At 40.6% G+C, this 24,130-nt stretch overlaps 1 protein-coding gene across 2 annotated transcripts in view; it reads left to right on the plus strand.

Moving 5' to 3' along the window:
* Positions 1-23,631, plus strand: part of ZDHHC13 (zDHHC palmitoyltransferase 13) — a 47,782-nt gene extending 24,151 nt beyond the window's left edge. For both annotated transcript variants that reach the window (XM_082747342.1, XM_082747343.1), the window contains exons 9-17: positions 578-711; positions 3,873-3,973; positions 9,266-9,390; positions 10,247-10,309; positions 11,023-11,116; positions 12,725-12,808; positions 17,163-17,320; positions 20,138-20,235; positions 23,040-23,631. In XM_082747342.1, the coding sequence (XP_082603468.1) occupies positions 578-711; positions 3,873-3,973; positions 9,266-9,390; positions 10,247-10,309; positions 11,023-11,116; positions 12,725-12,808; positions 17,163-17,320; positions 20,138-20,235; positions 23,040-23,178 (996 nt within the window). In that variant the 3' untranslated portion in view covers positions 23,179-23,631. The remainder of the gene's footprint in view (positions 1-577; positions 712-3,872; positions 3,974-9,265; positions 9,391-10,246; positions 10,310-11,022; positions 11,117-12,724; positions 12,809-17,162; positions 17,321-20,137; positions 20,236-23,039) is intronic.
* The last annotated feature ends 499 nt before the right edge of the window (positions 23,632-24,130 follow it).

The raw sequence follows: 24,130 nt of genomic DNA on the forward strand, positions 1-24,130 counted from the left end.
TTCTCCTGGGTGATAGACCTGCTTTTCCTGTCTGCCTCTTGGGTATCTCCTAGATGCCCACAGACATCTGAAATTCCACATGCCCTAAACTATCATCTTTTCTGCAGGCTTGTTCCCTCTGACCTTCTTTATTAGGGGATGGCACCATCTGGTGTCCAGGCTGGAACTCCTGTACTCTCCTCATTGAGTCTTGAGTGTATTGATTTTTGTGTGGTTCCTTTGTTTTGCTTTATGCTTTCTGACCTGTAGTTACTGTTAGAAAGAAATTATTTTTAAAAATGTCAGCTCTCATGAACACTTTTCTAAAAGACCACCATTTCTTAGAGGGGAAGAAAGCGAAAGAAAAGATGTTTAAGCAATATTTTATAACATTGAAGTCTTTTAAAAGATTGTTTCCAAGATTTGTGGTTTCTCAGACTTCATATTTATCAGTCAGCAATTTCAAGGAAAAAACTCTGTATTCTGCTATTGTATTAATTGTTATCATTTAGGAAGTAGTTCTTTTGTTGTACTAATCATTGTTAGAAACTTAGGATGTAAAATCCATAAGGTTCTAAAATTCTCAATCTCTTAATAGCTCTTCCTGCTGCTGATGCTTTCTGTGATTACCATGTGGGCTGTTGGAATCATACTGGACTTCAATTCAGATTCTTGGCTTTTAAAAGGATGTCTTCTATTAACATTGTTTTTTCTGACATCTTTGCTTCCAAGGTGTGTATATTAGTCTTTGCAAGGCTGGTTATTGCATTTCCATTTGATTGCTTATTTCTGTTGTTGATCAGCTAGAATCATAGGTTTTTATTGAGCTATGAATGTTACTTACCACACAGAAAATTCTTCAGGGTGGTGGGAGGGAAGGGCTTCGATAGTATATTATTTAGCCAGAAGCAAATTGGTCAACCCAATATTCTGATTGAATTGGCAATTGGTGGAAAATAAAGGTCCTAGCTCACTTTTTGAATTGTTGATTTGGATAAATAATGAGAAGATTTTTGTAACTGTTTTTATATCATGAAACATTTTTGCCCATTTTTCAGAAATGTTTTTTTCCTTAATCTAAACTCATTTTAAGCTCATTGTTTTTGCTCTTAATGCTTTATAGTTGAAACAACCTAATTAAATTGTAGGAAATTAGTAGCTAAATTGTAGTTAAAATAGTAGCTATGGTATGGTTCTGTTTTTAGGAAAATATTATGCAGGATTATATATAGTCATGGTTAAGAGTCAGGTTGCCTGGGTTCAAGTCAGGCTTTACCACACAGCATTCTGACATTGATTAAGTTGCTTTATCTCTCCACGCCTCACTATGTTCATCTATAAAATGTGGATAATAATTGTGACAATCCCTGCTTCACGGTTAATGTATATACAGTGGTTAGAACCATGGCTGACATACATCACTCAATAACCATACCACACCCCAGTCTTTTCTCACTTCCATTTTTCAGTAAAATGGCATCCGGTTCCCTGTGTGAATAATGAGTGTCATCCTTGGATTACTTTGATCTTTGATTCATCCCTTTCCACCAGCTCATCACCAAGTCCTTCCTGCCCTTTGTCCAGTTTATTCTCTCCATCTCCTTGACCAGGACCCCAGACTGACGTCCCTAACTGGTCTTAACTTCAGCTCTTATCCCTTTATAGTTCATCCCCATTTAGCAATCAGCGCGGTCTTTTAAAAAGGCAAATAAATCATTTTCTGCTTTTTCTCCCTGCTTAAAGCCCTCTGATTCCTTTTCTGTGTCTTCAAAATAAAATCCAGACTCCTTGCCTGTGAGGTATTACGTGATTCAGTCTCCCCTCTGATTTCATCTCTTTCCTCTCTTTCCTTCTTTGCTCTTCTACCTTCTTTCTGTTTCTAGAACACATTGTTGAGCTCATGCCCAGCCTCCCCTCTAGCCCTGGGCCTTGGCTTTTGCTTCTGTCTTTGTCTGAAGAGTTCTAGTGCCATATTGTTGTAGAGCAGGGTCACTTCCTTAGGCTGTCCCTAACTCTCTGCATCACTGTTTGATTTCCTTCATAGCACTTCATCACCATTTCCTGGAGTGTTAAGGCCCCTATAAGCAGGAAACTTGTTCTCCTGCTCAATATTTTCACTTAGTGAATGAAAGAAAAATGTAATGATGATGATCCATAGAAAAGGATCTAAAAGGAAATACAGTGTTGCTCTCTTCAGAGTGTGGTGTTCAGTATTCCTATGCCCTTTTTTGCTTGCCAGCATTTTCCGGAATAAGCATGAGCCACTTGAGTCATAAGAAAAAACAAAGTATTAGAGGAAGCTTACTCTTGGTCATGTAAGAATAGGACAGTTGGTGGGGAATTAATTAGAATATAGATGCAAAGTAAAAACTTACGTTTCTGAAAAATACCAGAATGCCTAAAATTGCCTGCTATTCAGAAAACTTGTAACTTAGAGATATTTATTCATTTTCCACTAATTAGATTGACTCCGTTGCCAAAGACATTTTAAGCCAAATCACCAGGCATTTCAGTCATTGCTTTGGGGTTTTTGTTTTTGCTTTGGCTTTTTCAGAGAGAAAGCCAGACCTGGCAGTATCTACTCACCTAGGATAGGAGCATTTGAGATTTTGTCTGTTCTGGTAGAAACCAGCAGTATGCAAAAATCATATGAAACTTTTGTTTCTGCTGACAGTGTGTCGAGGGCTTCATAAGCTAGGCTTGGCATATGGACACAGTTCAAATGGGAGACAAATGTATATGGCACCTTTATCCATCCTGCTTTTATTTCTGACTTATTCTTCTGTAGAGACCCAGTTTCATGGAGCATAGGCAGCTGTAAACTTCTACTACTATTTAGGCTCCAGGGGCAGTTGCTTATCAATCCAGGCTGCTCTGTAGTGCCTGTTAGAAGTAGGTAGGTCATGGTCGCAGACTTACAAATTAGGTAGTTCACTGCACTGCTTAATTCAGTCAAACATCAAACACCTTCGTGCTGCAGGATCTCAGGTCATGCTGTGGGGGTTCCATGGGCTCCGTTTGGCCTATTCTGGCAGCATTTTATGTGCCTGAAGTTTGGGATTTTTAGTTTTTCTGAAATATTTTATCACAATGATGCTCATATCTTGAGAGCTTTTTAAAAAGTCCTTTTCCTACCTGTCATCAACCATTGTTTTTTCCTGGTATAACATTGTAAAACAGATCCAGGTAAACTCTGTTTGTGCACAGATTTAGTATATTGAGTATTTAACACAAAAGACAGATTTTTTTCCTTTTGAAACTCCAATAGCAACAGTTGAGTAATTGATATGTAGCCTTCCTTGTTGCTTTTTACCCAAGCAAGAGCGTTTGCGTTCTGACCACTGGTGCCACTTTTAGCATTTTTATAGATCTTTTTATGTGGCTTGTCTGCTTCTCAGGCTGGTTGTGGGATGAAACTGCTTAGGGTTGTGTGCATCTGTTTTGTTTTTAAAAATAGGCTCCTGTCCTCCAGAAGGAAGCATATTAAACATGAAGGTGAATTTCCCAAGTATTTACAATTTTTGCATTTTGGAACATTTGAAAATATGAAATACCAAAAAGAAATACATGTGTGATACGTCACAATAGAACTGAAGAATCATTGCAAATAGAAAGTTACAGGGAATGAAATCCTGTAGAAGTTAGTTACAAGAACTAGAACGTGCATCTCTGCTTTACTTTTTTCATGGAAAATGGGGTGAGGTGGCAGCAAATGCTCAGTTACTGGGTGGGAAGTTTCACACTGGAAGTGCTGGGTGCTGAAAGCCATTGCTTGCTGCCGTTACTTGAGGGGATTGTTATTATTACTGTTATTTAACGGGACGTAGAACTAAAATTAATATGGACCATACTTGTTTTCACTAATATCCTGTGTATATCCCTTTCTCTTTCAGGTTCTTGGTCGGGTATAAGAGCTTCATATACTTACCAACGGTTTTCCTGCTAAGTTCCATTTTTTGGATATTTGTGACTTGGTTCACCTTATTCTTTCCTCATATCCTTAAAGCTGAAATTTAAATGTTTATCTCATTTTGCCTTTCAACAGTAGTAATGCCAGTGTTAGAAATTTAGATAATAGGAGAGATCCAGGGAATGCAACTCCTATTTGTAGTCATTTTAATTATTCTGGTTGATGAGGTGTAGTGTTGAAAATCTTCTCAGTTCTGGAAATAATCTTAGAGCACACCATGGAACCGGTAGGGGTCTAGTATTCATTACTCACAGGAAAGAAACAGTAGAATGAATTATTATTTTACTTGGACCCATATACATTTGTTGTATTGCCTTGAGATACTCTCTTCAAGGTCAGATGGTTCTTTTAACTTGGTTCGCAGTGACAGTTGATTAATAAATCTTCTGGGTATCAAGATGGCCTGTATGGGAGGGGTATTTGGGGAAATGTGTCCTCCTCAGCTGTGGTCAGCACAGTGTTGCCGTCTATAGCCGTGATTCTCAATCCACACTAAAAATATATTTACATTGCCACCCAAAATGTACGTGAAACAGAAAATTGATATTCCTGATATGTGCTTTACTCTGAAATTTTGTTACTTTATGATGTTCTATTTCCTTTTTAAAAAATGCTGGTCACAGTGCACTTAATTCTTTCATGACCTGCTAACAAATGACAGCTGTTTTCAAACCAAAAGAACTCCTCTAAGGAATAGGTTTATCTGTTGAGGAGCTGGGTTCAGGCCAAGGCCAGCTGGGGGTGTGTTGTGCTCTTGGGGTTGACTGAGCCTCGTCGCGTAGAAGTGGAGATAGGGCATACTTCCTGGTTTACAGCTATGTATAGCTCTCAGTAGGAGGGAGGTATTTTTGTCTGATTTTTATCTTCCCACCTCTTTCCAGGTTCCTATTTCCCCTGCAGAGACTAGGAAGTCATTATAACCTTGCTTTCTTTATAGGGTAGGGGAAGAAGGAATGTGATAGATAGTAATGTACCTATAAACGTACTCCTTCAGCTTCTCTGTTGTCTCTTTTTGGTAATGGCATCTTTGAAAGAAAGAATGGTGTTTGTGAGAGAGATGCATAGACTCAATTCAGGAATATTTTTTCCATGGGAATCAATATGAAATGAGGCAGGCAGATGAGTTCTCAGTGTGCATACGTTTCCTTTCATCATAGTATGTTTATACTTCAATGATGCTTTTTGTTTCTGAGCCTTATCTCTAATATTCTTCAGATTCCTTTAATGTAAATGAGTGGTACAGCATACCGTGGAGTTCATTTGGCTTTTATCAAAGAAGTTATTACATATAGCCTTTGTCTCATGATTACTAATGTGGGGGCAGCTTTGTAAGCACTAGTCTCCTGACCACTGCTTAATGGAGGCTTGGATGATATTATGTAATATAAAAATACATTATAAGAAATGAGCGTATTAAACAATAGCACAATATACACCCAGAATCACTTGGAGAAATCCCAAGGCTGGTAAATTCTAGGATAATTGACATCATTCTAAGGGGTGGCTGGCATTTTTGCTTACCAGCCCAAGTAGCGGTGGAGTAAACACAGTTTTAAAATTGTGTTTCTTGATGAATTTTGAAAATTTGAGCAATTCACAGTATTTCGCTTTTGGCACAAAAAGTGAGATACTGTTTATATTGAATTATTTCAACTTTGCTGAATATCAATAAGAATGTGGCTCCACTGTAGTTTGAGAGTCTCAACTACAGAACTTAGTGTCCAGGTGAGTTTCATTATAAGCAGTTCACCATCTGTGACGATGCCATTAATCAGAAGAATTGATTTCCAAAGCTAGACAGATTCTTAGGATGTCAGAGTGGACAGGATGGGATATTTTCCTTGCCTGTGCCGCCAAAAGCCCTTTGATCCACATGCCAGTGTGAACCTGCTACTGGTGAGTGTCAGTCAGTAGGTGGCAGACTTCGCCGGCAGATCAGTGTTTTGAGAGCTGGATGTTAAATGCTCTTTGAAACTGCTCTGGGTATGACTTGACTGTGCTACCCTGTAAAGACCCATCCTGACTAGTTAGACTGATCTTGTATCAGAATGCCAAGTCTGGATCGTGAGGGAGTGTCCCCTCGCACAGTCCATTATGGGAAAGTGTCTGGGGCACTGTGGAAGGAGTACTGTCTTTGGAATCAGACAGAATGAGTTTGAGTTTGGTTCTTTTTCTGACTCATCATGTACCATTGGGCACATTATTTAATTTCACTGAATCTCAGTTTTGCTATTAAAAAAATTCCTGAAGGATAAGAGTACCAAGTTCATGGGATGGCTGCAAGGATTACTGTGCTGTGATGTCTGTAAAATGCTGACCCCATTGCGTAATCGGCATTTTCTAAATAATACTTGATTATTAATTACTCTTATGAATAAAATCTGAGTGGAAGGCTGCATGTTGAAATTAATTTTAAGGGAAGCTCTAGGTTAGTTCCTCAGAAGATCACTTCCTTTTGGTGCCTTTTATATGTTCAGCATTAATGTATATGGCTTTTATGAAGCAGGATCAAATGGAAAAAATAGGACCTTACTGATGCATTTGGAGGTAAGATTAAGACCCAGAAATGGTGACACACAGAATGTTATGTCTATGCCTCTGACTTGTTGTGGAAGGAGTGACCCAGCTTCAGATCAGGTGAAAGAGTAAGAGCTTTGACTAAAAGCCCCATGTAGGGAGTGACCTAGCTACCAAGGAAGCTGCTGTGTTCTCCAGTAATAAATAGTACAAGGATGTGAGTGTCCCTGCAAAGGACAACAACAGTCGCACTGTCCCTAGCACTGGTCAGGACAACCCTGAAGTGTGTTTGCTCTGTGTGGAATTCTGTTTCTTTGAGGGAGACATGGACAAACAGCGTAAAGCAGAACATGACCAGAAGACTGTTGCTGTACAAGGAACAAGGTTGCTGCTTATCCTGGAGGTGTGAGTGCTGCCATTCCGTATCACGTGTTCGGAAGTCTGTCACTCGGAAGCCAATGCATTGTATGGAATGGACATTGAATAAAACTGTATTGAACAAAGGAGGAGTAAGCTTCTGTAGGGTATAGGTCGAAGGACAGCTATAGTGTAGATCTGTAGTGTAAAACTAAAGGATCTAAGGAATGAAAAACAGTCCAAGTAACAGAAAGGCAAATTTCATTTCCATATTGAGAGACTTTAACTGCCAAGAGTCACCGGCTAAGTGACAAGGCTGAGGTGTGTATAAGGTCTGAGTACCACAGAACAGGCATCTTTAGATTCAGGGAAGGGCAAGAATTCTTCTCTGTAGGCAATCAAGAACGACCTTCAAGGGAAAGGAGAGTATGTTAGGTCTTGAAGACAGTTAGGGCTTGGACATCCTCAAAGGGTGCTTTTGGAAGTAGCTGGGGACAGTGGGGAGCATTTGAGGTTACTGAACCACACAAAGCAAGGGCATGGAAGCAAGGAACATCTGGCTTTTAGGTGAGGGGATAGAACACATTCATTTTACTTGGAGAGAAGGGCTCCAGTGATTCTCCTGCTATTTGTTCTGAAAGTTATTCAGAACAGGAGCCCAGAGTTCAGTCAGGTCCGTATGCGGAATCCTATGCTTCAGCTGAATGTATTTTTGAGAATGTGTCATGTGTGCCGATAAAAGTTCAGTGGGAAGAAAGCAGGATGTGTTTCTGTAACTAAAGGTCTTGACTTATGTACTCTGAAACAATGCTGTTAATTCATTCTAAGTAAACTTTATTTGTTGGAATCCCACTTCACGCAATCCCTCTTCCAGATCCTATCTCTTTCTTAAAGCCAGGCCCTTCTGCAGACAAATGGATACATTTAACCACCAAAGTTTGTTCCTGCCTACCGCAACCAGATGTGGTTGCTGCTGGGTTTTGTGGCTTGGAGCAGTGCTTCTCGAACTGTTCTGTGCATGTGGACCCCCTAAGGATCTTGTTAAAATCCAGAATCTGATTCTGCAAATCTGGGCTGAGGTCTGAAGCTCGAGTGCCTTTCTAACAAGCTCCCAGGGAAAGCCATTGCTGTGGGTCTGTGGACCACACTTTAAATAGCAAGGGTTAGAGTCTATTTTATGGCCATCTTTTCCACTCCAAAGTTTGGCACAGGACAGCTTGAGGGGTGCCTGGGTGGCTCATTTGGTTAAGTGTCTGCCTTCAGCTCAGGTCATGATCTCAGGGTCCTGGGATTGAGCCCTGTCTCAGGCATCCTGCTCACCCAGGCGTCTGCTTCTCCCACTCCCTCTGCCCTCCTCCCTCGACCCCCACTAGTGCTTACTCATTCTCTCTCTCTCCCCCTTGAAATAAATAAATAAAATCTTTTTAAAAAGCTTGATAATACCTTGGAAGGCAGATACAGTTACTGTGTCCATGATGATTTAAATTGGGCAAGGAGAAATGGTTACTACTGGTGTATTGGCTTATTACTTGGTGCATCTTCATTCATCTATCCCTAAAGAGCAAAATTTTGCTTTTTATACAAGGAATTTGTACCATTTCAAAATGGGTAATGTTTATCCTTGAAATACTTTTTAGCTTAATGTGTCTGTAATATGTTCTTTTCCCAAAATAGCATTTGATTTGTAATTACCTTGCACAGAGAGCAAATTTTTTTGTGTATTTCTAAATTAATACAACCTAATACATCACAGGGATTCATTATTAAACTTTCCATTAGGAAATTTTTACAAGCATTTATCTAATATATAAAGAAAAATTTTTTTTAAAGATTTTATTTATTTATCGGGGTGGGGGGAGAGCGAGCACAGGCAGACAGAGTGGCAGCAGAGGCAGAGGGAGAAGCAGGCTCCCCGCTGAGCAAGGAGCCCAATGTGGGACTCCATCCCAGGACGCTGGGATCATGACCTGAGCCAAAGGCAGCTGCTTAACCAACTGAGCCACCCAGGTGTCCCTAAAGAAATATTTTTAGTTGGAATCTCTGAATCAAGGGTTTTTTTTTTTTCTTTGATTTTGTTTAAATGATCAATAAATATTCTTTTCGATACTTACAGGAGAGCTATAGTTACACCATGAGAGATTAACTTATTGGATCTGAAATGTTTTTCAGTCCTCAGGATTTCCCTCATACATTACAATTATTCCTATCAATATTTCATGAGTTTCAACTAATCGGGAGGGATTAATTATTAGCAACTATGAACAAATTCCTGTAGTATTAGAACATAGGATGGGGCCAGGCCTGGGGGCAGGGATATGTATATGTAACAGAAAGTGAGGATAGAATGCAGAGAGATTTTCAGGCACCAGTGATGGAATTTGCTTATGTCATAATCATGCCGTTCTTAGTGGAAGTTGATACATTCCTTAACGTGGCTTTCACATCGAGCAGGCAGCCCTTTCTATTTTGCTTTCCTTCTCAGCATAATAGGCTTCCTCTACTTTTTCTACAAGACTTGGGCAACTGATCCAGGCTTCACTAAATCTTCTGAAGAAGAAAGGAAAACGGTGAGCTTTCTTTACAATGTTACCTTTTTTATTTTTATTTTTATTTTTTAAATAAGAAGTTCATAGCAATGTTGGTGTTTGTCATGGCTGCATCTCTAGTGCCTGGCAAGTAATAGATGCGACATAAATCAACAAAGTTGAGATTTCTCCAGGTCATGCTTTCATTTATTTATGTAAAAGTCTTAAAAAATATTTTTATTTTCTCTTAAAGTCATACCCACCAAGACTTTTTCAAATGTAATTTCTGTCAGCAAACCTGATCTCGTTTTCTTTACAGTAACATATAGATAATGATCATTTAGCTTAAGTTCTCCCAATTTAATACATGGAGAGTAAGTAGGCAGGGGCAAGGGGGGAGTCCTCAATGACAAGAGATGCCCTTCTCTTCCTTAGATGTGAAGCTGTCAGTTAACCTGCATGGCTTCCTTTGCTTGTGAATGTTTAGAAGTCGGGGAGAGTATCATTGTTTGTGTTACTTCTATCCAGTGTTCCTGAAAGATAAGCCATGGTGCTTATAACCATCAGTTCTGATGTCTACTGATGAGTTTTGTTTCTTTTTTATAAGTGTATATATGTATATGTCTTTTTCTCTAACAGATTATAAGTCGGGGATGCTTGCCATTCATGGAGAGAAGGGAAGGTGTAATTTTGTGCTTTCTAATTTATTGGCTGTGCTTGAAAGTGCAGCCTTGAAAAGTCACATTATTTTCAGGTACAGGATGATTTTGTGGCAGGTATTCCAGATTGCTTTTCTGGCTGCCTCAGTTTGGAGAGAGAGCTGGGAGAATGGTCTATAACATGCATTATACATTCCCTAGTAACACGTAATCATAAGGTCAAATTTCATGCCTTTCAGAATATCATCACCCTTGCAGAGACTGGCTGTCTGGACTTCAGAACATTTTGTACATCATGTCTTGTGAGTCTTTTTTTCTTTCCCCACTGTAGTAAGAAAGCAAATTCTTGGTAACATTTCTCATGTAAGCCTTCGTTAAATCTTCATGGTATATTTGTACATCTGCATTTTTACCAGCTTCCAATTTTATATTACTATTAGAATAGTTTTCTGCCTTGAGTGTATGAGGGAGTGTTTATAGTTTCTTCAAGTTGCCTGTGGTTAAATCTCTCTGAATGATCTGTAGTATGTTTGGATTGCCTTTTTCTACCACGAAGCATATAGTAGAACTAACTTCAACTCACAGGCTCATGATGACCCTAGAAACCACTTAGTGAAACCTCTCATTTTGCAGTTGAGAATCAAGGCCTAGAGGGAGGAAGTAACTTCCCCCAAATTATTGGCAGAGCTGGAAATGTAACTTGCATTTCCTTTTTCCTTTTTCTTAATCCAGTGCTCATTCTGCTGCCCTTCCCTTCCCAGTGCTCCCTCACTTCCCTTTCATCAGTGTGAAAGGGCTCTGGAAGTCAAATCCCTTTTAGTGATGGCCTAATCAAAATAAATATCCGGAAGTAAATATTAATAAGGCATTCCAGAGCCTCAACATGAACTGAGGGTCTACTTAGGATTATCTGTGCCTGTGTCTTTAGGATTTAGGAGTAAGATTTTGCTTGTGATTTGTTACCACTTTAAGACACTGATATTTTTGCTTAGACCTGTCTTAATTGCCCACTTAGATAAGGAAGCCTTTAAGGTCACTTCATTGCCACGTGTGTAACTCCTGTGTCGCTCGATATGATCAGCATTGTCTGTGGACTGGACGGTGCATAGGTGAGAGATGGAATTTTTTTAGTTAACCCTATGAAGTTAAGCATATATTTAGCTATGTGTGTGTGATTCATAGGAATAGTAGAAGGGCATCTAAAGGGTCCATTTTGTGGCTCTTCCTTATTGGGAATCCTTTCATGGTGTAATGCTCTTGGAAAACTGTCCATGTTGATAATAATTAATGTGGTTTGTATAGTATTTTAGAGTTTATAAAGCACTTTTGAATATAGTATCCTATTCGATCGTCAGGGCACATCCCGAGGTTGGTTATTACTACCTCTGTTTTAGACGTGAAAAAATATTAAAGGTAAATTATTTGCTTGAGGTTGTTTTAGGAATACCAGTCTTCTATACCAAATTACCAGGTTCTTAGCATGTTTTGTGACTTGAGTCTCTCCTTTACTCCTCCACTTGCCTCCTTCAAAGCTCAGGTAGAAGCCAGACCCAGAGGTGTTGAGGACTGTTCCTTGTCCTGGCCCCATAAAAACCAGGGGTTTATTATGAGGAACTGCAGAGGAACTATGGTCATTTGTCTCCAGCAGAGGAAATGCTTTTAAAATCCTGAACAAAAGGCTGCTTCACAGTTAGGTTTCTTTGGTGCATTTTGATGTTCTCTTGTATTCCTAGAGAATAGGTGAAGAGGTAATTCTTAGGGCCCCAAGCTTCATAGACACCATCCCACTATAAAGAGGGGATGGCTAGCATTATAGCAGGTAGCTTTGAATGGAAGTGGGAAAACAACAGTCATGAGCCCATATATTTTGATTACATGCATTCGACATAGTGATCTCATGGGCATCCTCTTGTTTGGTTGCCATAGGCCTATGAAGCAGACAGAAGAGATCTTATCCCCATATTAAAAGCAAGGACACTAGACCAGAGAAGTTAAATGACTTGCCTACATTCACGCAGCTGCTGATCTGTGAACCTAGGTCTCTCCATTGCAGTGGGCATTCCTCCTCCTGGACTGTGCTTCCTTCAGAGAACTGGGGACGTGGTAGTAATTTAGTGTCATTAGCATCAACGTGCTCCCAACTGCAGCATCAAGAGAGCAACATACACGAGAGTGGAGCTTGGTTGCTTGGCCCCCTTGCCCCTACTTCACTTCTGTAGACCTTTCTCAGGCTGCAGGTTGCCCCTCTTCTCCTGTGTTTAGTCTCCTGCAACATATCTATCTGCTGCTCTTCAGATTCATTTTCTGTATTCCTCCGATCCAGTGGATCTCTGATGTTCTGAAATTGCACTTCTTAAACTCATCATGTGGAAGGAAGGAAGGAATAGGGTATGTCTGCCCAAAGTCCTGCTGTCTCCCCTTGCTCTAGCACAGTCGTAGGCCCTCCTAGTGCTACATGTGTGTAGTAGATCTTGTTCTGTCCAGAAAACGATGTCTTTTAGGTAAGCAACAAATAAATATTAGTTCAGTTAACATGGACAGTTGCCCATGACATATCAGAGCTGTTTGGTTTTGGTTTAATGGTATTTAAAAGCAAAGCCTAAGCTTATTTATTTTTTACTTTAGTGAAGGCTTTTGACAAGAAAGTGGCTAATAAGGTTTTGATATGGAAAATCATTGTAAGAAAGTATTAACTATGGTTTTTCTTTTTGATCTAGGTTTTGGCAACCATCGCTATTACATATTCTTCTTACTTTTTCTTTCCATCGTTTGTGACTGGATTATATATGAATCTTTCATCTGTAAGTATAAGTTTTTCTTAAAACAAGCTCATGAACTCATACCCACACGCACTTTTCTTGGTAAATTCTTGTATATCCCATTCTGACTCGGTGACGATAAACCATACTCCTAATAAAAATGAAACGGCTGCCTCTGAGACTCAGCATTGGGAAGCTTCAAGAAATGCTCAGAGCGATTAGTTGTTAGAACTTGGCAAGAGATTGGACCTCTCCTAAAGTGACCTTGGTGAATTTGAGAAGTGGTCAACAATACAAATTCATTTAAGGCAAAGTGTAGATTGATCACCTAGTGAAGTGAAGAAAAATTAGCTGCTCAGGAACAAAGCTAGGGAAGTGAGAAGTAAATAAAAGAGGAAAAAGGACAGGATGGCGGCGGAGAGGTTAAGGGGGGGCGGAAGTGACCACAGTAGAGAAGGAACAAAAGTCTGACCACCCGTGCTATTTGGTAAATGTCAAGTCACAGAGCTAATGGGACAGCTAATAGTCATTGCAAGTTTGGAAATCATGACTTGGAAGAAAACCTTAGACCATTTATTCTGCATCCCTGAGAAGGGAAAATAACTTTTCAGTAGCAGTGTGAACACGCATGGAGGGAGCTCATGTAGGGAGTGACATCCGGCTATTCCAAGGTGATTAACCAAGAAGAACAGGGTTTAAGTTGAAGCAAGAAGGATTTGGGTTAACTCTCACCAATTGTATGGCTATGCTTCACAAACCTTAGAGTAGGTTACCTAACTGGGAAAACCTATAGCTCTTGTAGTTTATTTTGGTCTTGTTTGTTATTTATTTATTTTGAAGACTTTGGGAGAATCTGGCCTCACTACGAATCTGTTTCCACTCAGCCTCCTGTTATATCCATGCTCAGGTCTTAGATTTTGCCAATAGAACACAAGTTTATTTCCTGAGCTGAAATGTGGAATGATGCAGGAAGATGTTAGGAATGTTTTTTCTACTTTATTTTCTTTTTTCCTTAACATCCCAAGTACCACCCCTCCCTACCTTCCCCTTCCCCCACTCCAGTTTTCTTTAAATTTTGTTTAGTTCTTGAAAAAGAAATCTTCCTACTCTGTCCCTAAGCCTCCCAGTCCCCTTCCCCAGAAACATCCAGTATTACAAGTTTTGGTTTGTTTGGGGTTTCATTTTTCGAGATTCTTAATATCTATGTGAAATGGTGTCTTTTTTGCCACAGCATAGGCATGGAAAGGGCTTCAATTACCTTGTTGGCTCCTTTCCCCTCTGACACCTTGGATGTCTGTGATCAGTAGGGAACTGCTTTTGTAGCTCAATGTGACCGTCACCATCTCAAATGGAGCAAATAGTCAGAAGGTTGTGATCTCTGGTCTCATTTCTTATCAAAGGCCATCAGTAATCCTGAGATTGGAATCCAAAAACCTCTTAAATTATGTCCTGTGGTGTAAGAAATGAAAGATTTCTTGACAGTCCTATTGAAAGAACTGCCCTTTTAAGACCTAACAATAAGACATATTCCTGGAAAACCTTTTTAAGCTGGCCCATGGACCAACTTGTCCCTTGGACTTGATCCTAAGGGACACGAGCCAGATTTTACACCACTCTTGTCTCTCCTGCTTCTCTCTTCACTAAAAATAGTCACCTTTGTTTGGTGTCTGTGTCTAGCATAAGACTGTATTGATAAGGACAGAAGTAATTTTCCATCACTTTAGTTCTTTCCAAGTTGCTTTCTTATTACACACATTGGTCCTTCCCTCTACTTTGTTTTTATTCCCTGGCTCTGATCCAATTTCTATATTTTGTTTCTTAGGAACGGTCACATTTTATATTCGCTTGCAACCATGTAGGCTAGCTGAACGTATTTGGTTACTTTTATCCCATTGGTATTCAAACAGTATTTCTTTACACAGAATGAGGACATTGTAGTATTTATCATTATTTCACAGATGGAAAAAATGAACTTGTGCTTCACTTTTCTAGCGAGGTCTCACTATCATCCCACCCTCGTGGTTTTCCATGGAAATTCCTATTGCTAGGGCCTTGACGTGCGCCCTCCTCGTGTGAGCCAGTGGCAGCTGCTTTGGGTTCCCTGCAGAAGTAGCTACATCTATTTCATCTTCCGTGAGGTCTGCTCGCAGGGTGGATACTCAGAAGTGTCAGTCTCCTACATGTTACAGGGACAAAGATTTTTTAAAAAATTTATTTCATTTTGTGTTAAAGATTTTATTTATTTATTCATGAGAGAGAGAGAGAAGGAGGCAAAGGGAGAAGCAGACTCCCCACTAAGCAGGGAACCAGACGCAGGGCTCAGTTCCAGCACCTGGGATCATGACCTGAGCCAAAGGCAGACACCCAACCAACTGAGCCACCAGGCACCCTGAAAGATTTTAGATCATTGTTAGAAAGAACATAACTCTCAGAGATATCTAAAGACGAAAATGATTAGCTGGGAACAGTAGGAGTCCCCTGTCATTAGCCAATGACCACCTGATAAGAATGTATTATTATTACATATGAAAGTTTTGTAGTGCATAAGATAATGTATGTCCCATTTGTAGCCATATCTTTGACATTAATTCTAAAGTCAATCCTATGAAAATTTCAGTTTGAGGTCATGCTGTATTATTCAAAAAATTCCCAGAAGAGAGCAGTAGAAATCCATAAGCTCAAAGAAAGTAGGTATTCTTTTCCATGCAGCAGCTGTTTCCTCTACCTGCTGTTGGGAATTACATTCTTTTTTTTTTTTTTTTTGTCATATCAGGTGCATGGATCGCATCTTTGAGCAGCTCGAAAAGAGAGCATAATTTGCCTTAACTTGTTGCCTTGATCGTTACTCCGTGATGATTGCCCTTAGAATGCTTGTGACATATAGTCATGAAAAATGGTTAGGAACCAAATGAGACTCAAAAGGGCGAAAAATAGATTTTAAGACTAATATACACACACACACACACACATATATATATATAATATAAAATTATAAAAATTTTTAAGACTAAAATTTTTAAGATGGGTAGTAGTAAAGTTAGGGATTCATTTTCTTTCCATCCTAGGAGCTCTTAAGTGCTGCTTTGGGAAAATGTCCGAAACTACTTATCAAATTGTTGGAGGCATTTATGAAACTTCAAGGTGCAAATTTGCAGAGTTCTTTTATTTATTTTAAGATTTTTTTTTTTTTTTAAATTTATTTGCCAAGCAGAGATCACAGTTAGGCAGAGAGGCAGGCAGAGAGAGAGAGAGCAGAGGAGGAAGCAGGCTCCCTGCCGAGCAAAGAGCCCGATGTGGGGCTCGATCCCAGGACGCTGGGACCATGACCTGGGCCGAAGGCAGAGGCTTTAACCCACTGAGCCACCCAGGCGCCCCAAGATTTTTTTTTCTTTTCTCTCTCTCTCTTTTTTTTTTTTTTTTTGAGAGACCATGAGAGAGCATGAAAGGGGAGAAGGTCAGAAGGAGAAGCAGATTCCCCATGGAGCTGGGAGCCTAATGCAGGACTTGATCCTGAGACTCCAGGATCATGACCTGAGCTGAAGGCAGTTGCTTAACCAACTGAGCCACCCAGGCACCCCAAATTTGCAGAGTTCTTATTTTAAAAATGATTTGCCCTTAATACACAGTCCTGGTGCCTACACAAGTCATTGGCTTTACAAAATCTTGCAGACTTGTTCCCTTGTTCCTGCTGCTGCCTACCTGCCTACCTACCTTACTGCTACCCTTAGCTGCATGGCTTATGGGGTCACCAGGGCCATGGTGAAGTTCTGCCTTTTCCTAGGGCGTCTCTCATGATTCCCTTACCTGAACTTTCTCCCCCTACGAATCATAGTGCCAGTGCATCATGGTACTTCTGTACCCCCAATAACCTCAAGCTGTTAGGTCGTGTTCCAGTGGTATCTGGGTGCTCATGGGATTTCTTGTGCCTACAGCAGTGGCCTGTGGATCTGAACCCTTACAGACTCATGTCTTGCTGTGTATCCTGGACAATATGAAGAGTTTTCTAAGCAGATATTTATTAAACACAGCTGTTCTCCATTGTCAAGTCCTTGAAGAGTTAACTTCAAGTCAGTTTATTTTATGCTGAATATATGATGGTTTTAGTGGTGGTGTTACAGACCTTTTTTACTTTTATTCCTTGCCTACCAACCACCAATGCAATGCTGTCATAGTGTTCATGAGCAGTGAGGTACTAATTTATCATCTTTGTTAGTTAAGCTGGCATTTGGAAAATAAATTTTTAAAGTTGGGTTCTAGTCTGTGTTACCATGTCTTACTTTCTCTTCTCCCTGAATAAAAGTGCAGCGATTTTATCTTCTTGAAGAATGATCACTTCTTGAAGAAAGAAGTTTGTTGCCTTTTTAAATAATGAGTTCCATTTCTTGTGAATTCACAGATTGGTCAAATCATTGTGCCACAACATTCAGAGAAGATGGACTATGGACCTACCTCAATCAGATTGTGGCCTGTTCCCCTTGGGTTTTATATATCTTCATGCTAGCAGCTTTCCATTTCTCATGGTCAACATTTTTATTATTAAATCAACTCTTTCAGGTATTTATTTCTCTTTTTATAATGCATTTGAGTAAAATTTCCAATAGCCTGTAATAAGTTCGAAACTAAATTTTAAATCAGAAGGTTTTTGGGTCTTAGTTCCACCCCTGTTGCTTACTCTCTGGTTGTAGGCATGTCATTTGACTCTGGAATGTCAATTTTCCATGTCATTTGACTCTTGAATTTCAATTTCCTTGTGTGTAAAATGGAGTTGATAGTACTACACTCATAGGATCGCGTAAAGGTTAGAATAGTAAGTTGTTAGCTCGTCCCTAGGAATGATCTAATCTGACCTTTTTATTTTATGGATAGAGTTACAGAGAGGTGAATTGACTTCCTCAGGGTCACTCAGTGAGTAGCGAAATCAGAACTGGAGACCTAGGTCTTCTGACAGCCTCTTCAAAGGCTTTTTTCATCATATAGTTAAATAGTAAAGTGTGTGAAAACATAAAATACAAACAGCATTGTGAGATACTTCAAAACAGTTGTGAGATAATTCCCTGCCCTCATTTTTTCCAACCCTGTTTGTTATCCTGTTCATTACTCAGTGCTTAAGTGGATAGAAGGAGGGAGAAATGCAAGATCCATCACCAACCAGTGGACACAGTAATTACACTTCCAGGGAAGGTCACAGCCATTACAAAGTTCATGCTCCAGGGCAGTAGCCACATTCAGCTTCCTGTGAAGCTACTCTCCTTTTCCTGCTGCCTGCCTTCCCTCTGAGCATAACCTAATTCGTGTTGTTGCTATGGCCTGCCCTCGTGGAACAGACAGCCGTGATCAGTCTGAGCCAATTACCGTCAGACCTCAGATAATTCGAGCATTACTCATCAAAAGCACAATGCATTCCACTTTTACAGGGAAGTAACCAATTCTACAGTAATAAGGAGAAAGAAAGAAAGACAGACAAAGGGGAGAAATGCCAAGGAATGGAATGAAGCTGGTAACACTGAACTGAGGCTTCTGAATGTTCATCTTCATCTCCTGCCTCTCTGGTATCTACACACTCAGGCAGGAGGAATGAATATCGATGATTGTTAATACCTTAAAACACCTAATATTTATATATGTTTTCCATATTCCAAAGCACTTCCTGTCTCTTTCCTGACAAAGAGTTGAGTCCTAGGGATGCCTGGGTGGCTCAGTCGGTTAAGTGTCTCCCTTCAGCTCAGGTCATGATTCTAGGGTCCTGGGATTGAGTCTTGCATCAGGCTCCTTGCTCAACGGGAAGCCTGCTTCTCCCTCTGCCTGTTGCTCCTCCTGCTTGTGCTCTTTTTCTCTGACAAATAAATAAAATCTCAAAAAAAAAAAAAAGAGTTGAGTCCTAGACTGTTCCATAGCAGTGTCTCCATTTTATAGATGAGAAAACTAAGCCCCTGAGAGGTTAAGTGCCTTGTTTTGGCCATGTGGCTGGTGAGGGGAATGAGAAGTAGAACCGAAGATTTGAGACCTCAGTTCTAATTCTTTCTTCTTTTCTGGACTCTGAGGACAAGTACAGATATATGTGAGACTATAATATTAGTTGTTTTTTTTTTTAAGATTATATTTATTTATTTGACAGAGAAAGAGATCCCAAGTAGGCAGAGAGGCAGGCAGAGAGAGAGAAAGGGGGAAGCAGGCTCCCCGCCGAGCAGAGAGCCTGATGTAAGGCTCGATCCCAGGACCCTGAGATCATGACCTGAGCCAAGGGCAAAGGCTTAACCCACTGAGCCACCCAGGCATCCCCAGTTTTTTATTTTTTTTCTTTTTAAAGGTTAATATTTCTTACAGTTTCTAAGGCAAGAAAATGGACTCAAAGTTTTAGATGGGTTTCAAATAGAGGAATTCATGGTAAAGTTGTTTTCTTAATAAAACAATTCAGTTGTTTGAAGCCTTTCATTTGCTGACTGCTCTAGTGAGTCACGGGTTTGACTGTAATAAGACAGAGCACAGACTCCGGTAAGGACCATGAACTTTATTCTCACACTGACTGAGGTGTCTGTCTCAGTTCTGCTACTTTCTAAACTGTGTGACCTTGGACCAGTTACTCCACCTCTGACAGCCTCTTGACAGGGTATTTTAAATATATTATGTCAAATCCTTCAACAACCTGATGAGGGAGGATGGTGTGATAATCTCTGTTTCACAGATAAGGACTTGGATATTTGAATTATTTTGAGGATTAAATGGAATCCCTCAGTGAATAGTAGGGTTTTAATGATTTGGGGGGGTTTTTAAGTTACCTCAGCTCTTGCCCTTCCCCAAATTATGGATTTGAATATCCTTCACTTCAGATTGACTCTTTCAGTTGGTCCTTTCCAAAGAGATGCTAAGAAGCATACACAAGGTGAGATCCTTGCAGTAATCTTGACCTTATTTAGTTTTATTCAACTAAAACTTACATGCTGCCTGTGCTGAGAATCTAAAAAGGCTTGTAGGCCACGGCTTGAATTACTAAAGCAATTACTTCATGACTGTGCTTTGTTGAATGTTAATAAAAACAGACACTCAAAAAAATGAATGCTCAGGGGCACCTGGCTGGCTCAGTCGAAAGAGTGAGGTCTCTTAACCTCGGGGTGGTGAGTCCAAGCCCCATGTTGGGTGTAGAGATTACTGAAAAATAAACAAACTTAAAAAAACAAAAAACTCAGCTGCTAGATTTACTTAGTCTCATTTAGAGCTGTTGAGTTGTTGTCGTCACTGTGATCCTTGGTTAGAAGGCTAGTTATACTGTATTCAGGGACGTACTGAATGTTTACTGCTGTCCTGAGATGCACTAAGAGCAACAGAACCTCAACATAATGGAATTTTTATGTACCTTCCAATCTTCTTTTGCAGATTGCTTTCCTGGGCCTGACCTCCCACGAGAGAACCAGCCTGCTGAAGCAAAGCAGGCATATGAAACAGACATTATCCCTCAGGAGGACCCCATACAAGTAAGTCAAATCTATTTTTTGGCCACTGCATCCTGAGGAAGATGCTAGTCTAGTCATTGGTTTGCCAGCTTCCTGCCACCACTCGGGCAAGCTGCTCTCCGCTAACTTGCTGTCTGGCGGAGTTGACCCTCTTCTTTCTTGGAAGTCTTAGTGACCAGAGGTTTGTGGTAAGGTCATGAGCCCCCAGGTGCTAAGAATTTGGGACTTGGTCTGTTGGACTCAGCACAAATAGTTAAGTGACTTTGAAGTTTTGCCAAGGTGGGGAATCTCTCCAGTCAAGCCACATGGTCACAAGATTGAGTTTTGCTGGCATGAAGTCAATGTGAGATAACCAAGCATGTGGTTGAGAATTCCAGCCACAGGGCTCTCTACAGAAAGCACTAGGTTGTGAGGTTTGCCAAGATTTTCCACCTGCCTTTCTCTCACCCGTAATTCTTTTAGCCTTGTGTTTAACGAGCCCATCTGTGTCAGGTGGAAGCTGCTGCTTCAGGTTTGGGGCGTGATTTCTCCATAGCATCGGTTATATAAAACCTGTCCTCAATTGAAAATGCGAGTGTTTGTAGGAAGGCTGTCATCCTACGATATGAACGATTGGGCTTTGAAGCTTATCTTCCTGTCATATATATCAGGGTCTTGGAGGCTGGGAGTGCTGCAGAGGTCACCCTGAGCCCTTGGGGGATTTAACGCTCACTTGCATATCTCATGAGCAGTCTATTTTAAAGCACTCTCGTGGTACAAGATGAAACTGTTAGGCTGTTAGACAAGGAGATCAGAGCCTGGAAGGGACTATGATCTCTGTTTAGAGAGGAGAGGAATTGACTTAATTGGGAAGAGATGGCTAAGGTGATGGAGGGTGGCCGGTGGTGCCAAGCTTGTGGCGATTAGTTCAGACTGGCAATGATAGTAAAGTCCCTCTCCCAGTAGTTGACCCGAGGAATAAATACTGACTCCACTAGAGGATGAAAGCCTTTTGTGACCGAGGTAGAATTTTCAGCTGAGCCTTGAAAGAGGTGGGGTGGGGCCTGATGGAGAAGGACAGACAGGAATTTCAAGCCCTTAAGAGCCCAAGTGAAGGGCCTGAGTTGAGAGAACTGGGGCATGTGTGGGAATTACTGAGTAATGGCAACATACGCTGGAGGAACTAATGGGAAAGCCTAAGAGCTACTTTGCGCCTTGCTTCCAAAAACCTGCCCAAGTTAACTTTTGCTCATTAACTAGCTTTGGAGCCGCTCTGTCGAAGAGTGGTGATGATACAATCCTGATAGCTCTCCCAGCAGCAGCAATGGCCCAGTCATCCTCATGCACAAATAAATTCTAATGTGTATCAGGGGTTAGGTTTTTTTTTGTTGTTGTTTTTTTGTTTTTTTAAGATTTTATTTATTTATTTGACAGAGAAAGATCACAAGTAGGCAGAGAGGCAGGCAGAGAGAGAGAGAGGAAAGCAGGCTCCCCGCTGAGCAGAGAGCCCGATGCGGGACTCGATCCCAGGACCCTGAGATCATGACCTGAGCCGAAGGCAGCGGCTTAACCCACTGAGCCACCCAGGTGCCCATAGGTTTTGTTTTTTTAAAAAACGTTTTATTTATCCACTTGAGAGAGCGCCTGAGAAGGGGGGAAGGTCAGAGGAAGAAGCAGACTCCCCGTGGAACAAGGATCCTGATGCCGGGCTCCATCCCAGGACTCCGGGATCATGACCTCAGCCGAAGGCAGTTGCTCAACCAACCGAGCCACCCAGGCGCCCGGGGGTTGGGTTTTGATAAGGTTTTTGGAGGACCAGACAGTGTCCAATAGGTAAGATTAATTGGGAAGGAGCTCTTTCCCTTTGGCTGGAAATGCCACCTTCCAGCAGTTTGCCAAAACGACGAGCACCAAGGGAAAAAGGAGAAACACCCACTGTATGTTCTCTAGACCTTTTAGAAAACACAGAGGTGTTCCTTTGGCCACATACATGCGAATCTACAAAAAAAAAGTATTACTGTAGACATCAAGGCAGTGGGACCATTCAGAAAGCGATGCCCAACAAATGTGACCTCAGCAGAACTGCAGGAGTCTACAGCGTCCCCCAGCTGTTAGTGTACACACACAAGGGCCAGATTCTTGCCAAGAGAACTAACGTATATACTGAGCTCTGAGGCACTCAAAGAGCTAAGATAGCTTCCTGAAGCATGTGGAGGAAACTGATCAGAAGAAGGAAGCCAAGGAGAAAGGTACTTGGGTTCAGCTGAAGGGCTAGCCTGCTCCAGCCAGTGCTGCACTTGCTAAGAACTGATGGAAAGGAGCATGAGCTGCTGGAACCCATTCCCTCTGAATTCTTGGTATAATAGGTCTAAGAAAAGATGAAGGACCTCTGGACTATTAAAACAAAACAAAACAAAACAAAGAATAATTGCAAGGAATCGAGACAGGGCCCTATTTTACTTAAAAAGTTTAGAAAAAAAACCAGTTTGTTGACTATATTCTTTGGGCCTATCTGGCCTTTGAGATCATCAAAATGTGAATCAGGACAGTGGGAATGGAAAGCACTTATTGATGGCCCCACCCTTCCAGTGAGTGGGAGACTCAGAAGGAAATCAAGTTGCTGGACAGAAGCCAGGGAATCTCAGTCAGGACTGAGGTCCGGAAATGGACGCGGGCTTCAGTTTTAATGTCCTCTAAGCCAGGGAACTGTCTGATTCACCTCTGGATTCCTGCTTCAGGATCTTCAAAGCACCTTGTCTGTTATAAATTCTCAGTGAATGTTTCTGGTCTGAATGAATGTCCAAACAGGAAATGTAGTAAGATGTGTTCTCTTCCTTCCTTGGCAGCCTTGGGTTCACGCAGAACCTCGCAGATTTCTTTCAGTGTGGCTGCTTTGGCTTGGTGAAGCCCTGTGCCGTGGACTGGACGTCACAATACACCATGGTCTTCCACCCAGCGAAGGAGAAGGTCCTTCGCTCTGTTTAAGAAAAGCCACCCCAGACTTTCACTCTGACCTACTTGTGTTTATGTTGATGCCCTTTGGTCTGCAAGTGAAGTGCTGATTCAGAGTTCACCTAAGTCCAAAGGAAAATGCAGGTGGTTTTTTTAAAGGTATTTGGTAAAAACAGAAGTTCTCAATAAAGGCATTACACTTTTGGATTTAGCAAGATGGACTGTTCCTGAACAATCTTGGCAGACATCTAAAAAAACTTATATTTTTCACAAGAAAACACAAGTTACATTTTTTGGAGATAATATTCATTAATTATGGATAAAATGTGGTATTTTCAAATACTTTATTGGTTGTTTCAAAGTAGTACTATTCTTTAAACTTGTAATTTTTGATAAATTATTTGTGTGTTTTATCTATAAATATGTAAAAAATATTTAAATAGATGTACCTGTTATGCTTTCACACTTAATAAATTTTTTTTTTTTTGTAGTTGAGATTTCCTTTCTGACACTTAACACTTTTAGAATCTTAAAATGAGAAAAGGTGTATATAGGACATAAAGAAACTGATTCACAGTTCCAGGAATGAGTTGAACTCACTGTTAACACCAGTAAGCAAGATCTAATTTAGTTTTCCATCTTAAAAAACTTAGAAAATTGAACAGAGGAAGTCTTAAAGATTAATTACTGCTTTTACTTAGAATCCTCAAATATTGGACTGATATGATTGTAATTGCTGATTTCCCTTATTCTGGAGGAGAAATGAATTCAACTTTAACTCTTGGTTTGTATATAAATGCTCCTGGGCATAGCCCCTTCCTGCTGAAAACCATTCCTTAAGGTTCTGTTGCTCTTGGGATAAAGGCTCTCATCATGACCTCCAATTGAATTGGAAGTATTGAATAATACGACCTTACTTGGTTTACCAGTCTTAACTCTGGACCACACTTTATACTCTAACCACATTGACCTTTCAGTTTTTCAA

The sequence above is a fragment of the Mustela nivalis genome, assembly GCF_964662115.1.
Source record: "Mustela nivalis genome assembly, chromosome: 9".
NCBI lineage: Eukaryota > Metazoa > Chordata > Mammalia > Carnivora > Mustelidae > Mustela > Mustela nivalis.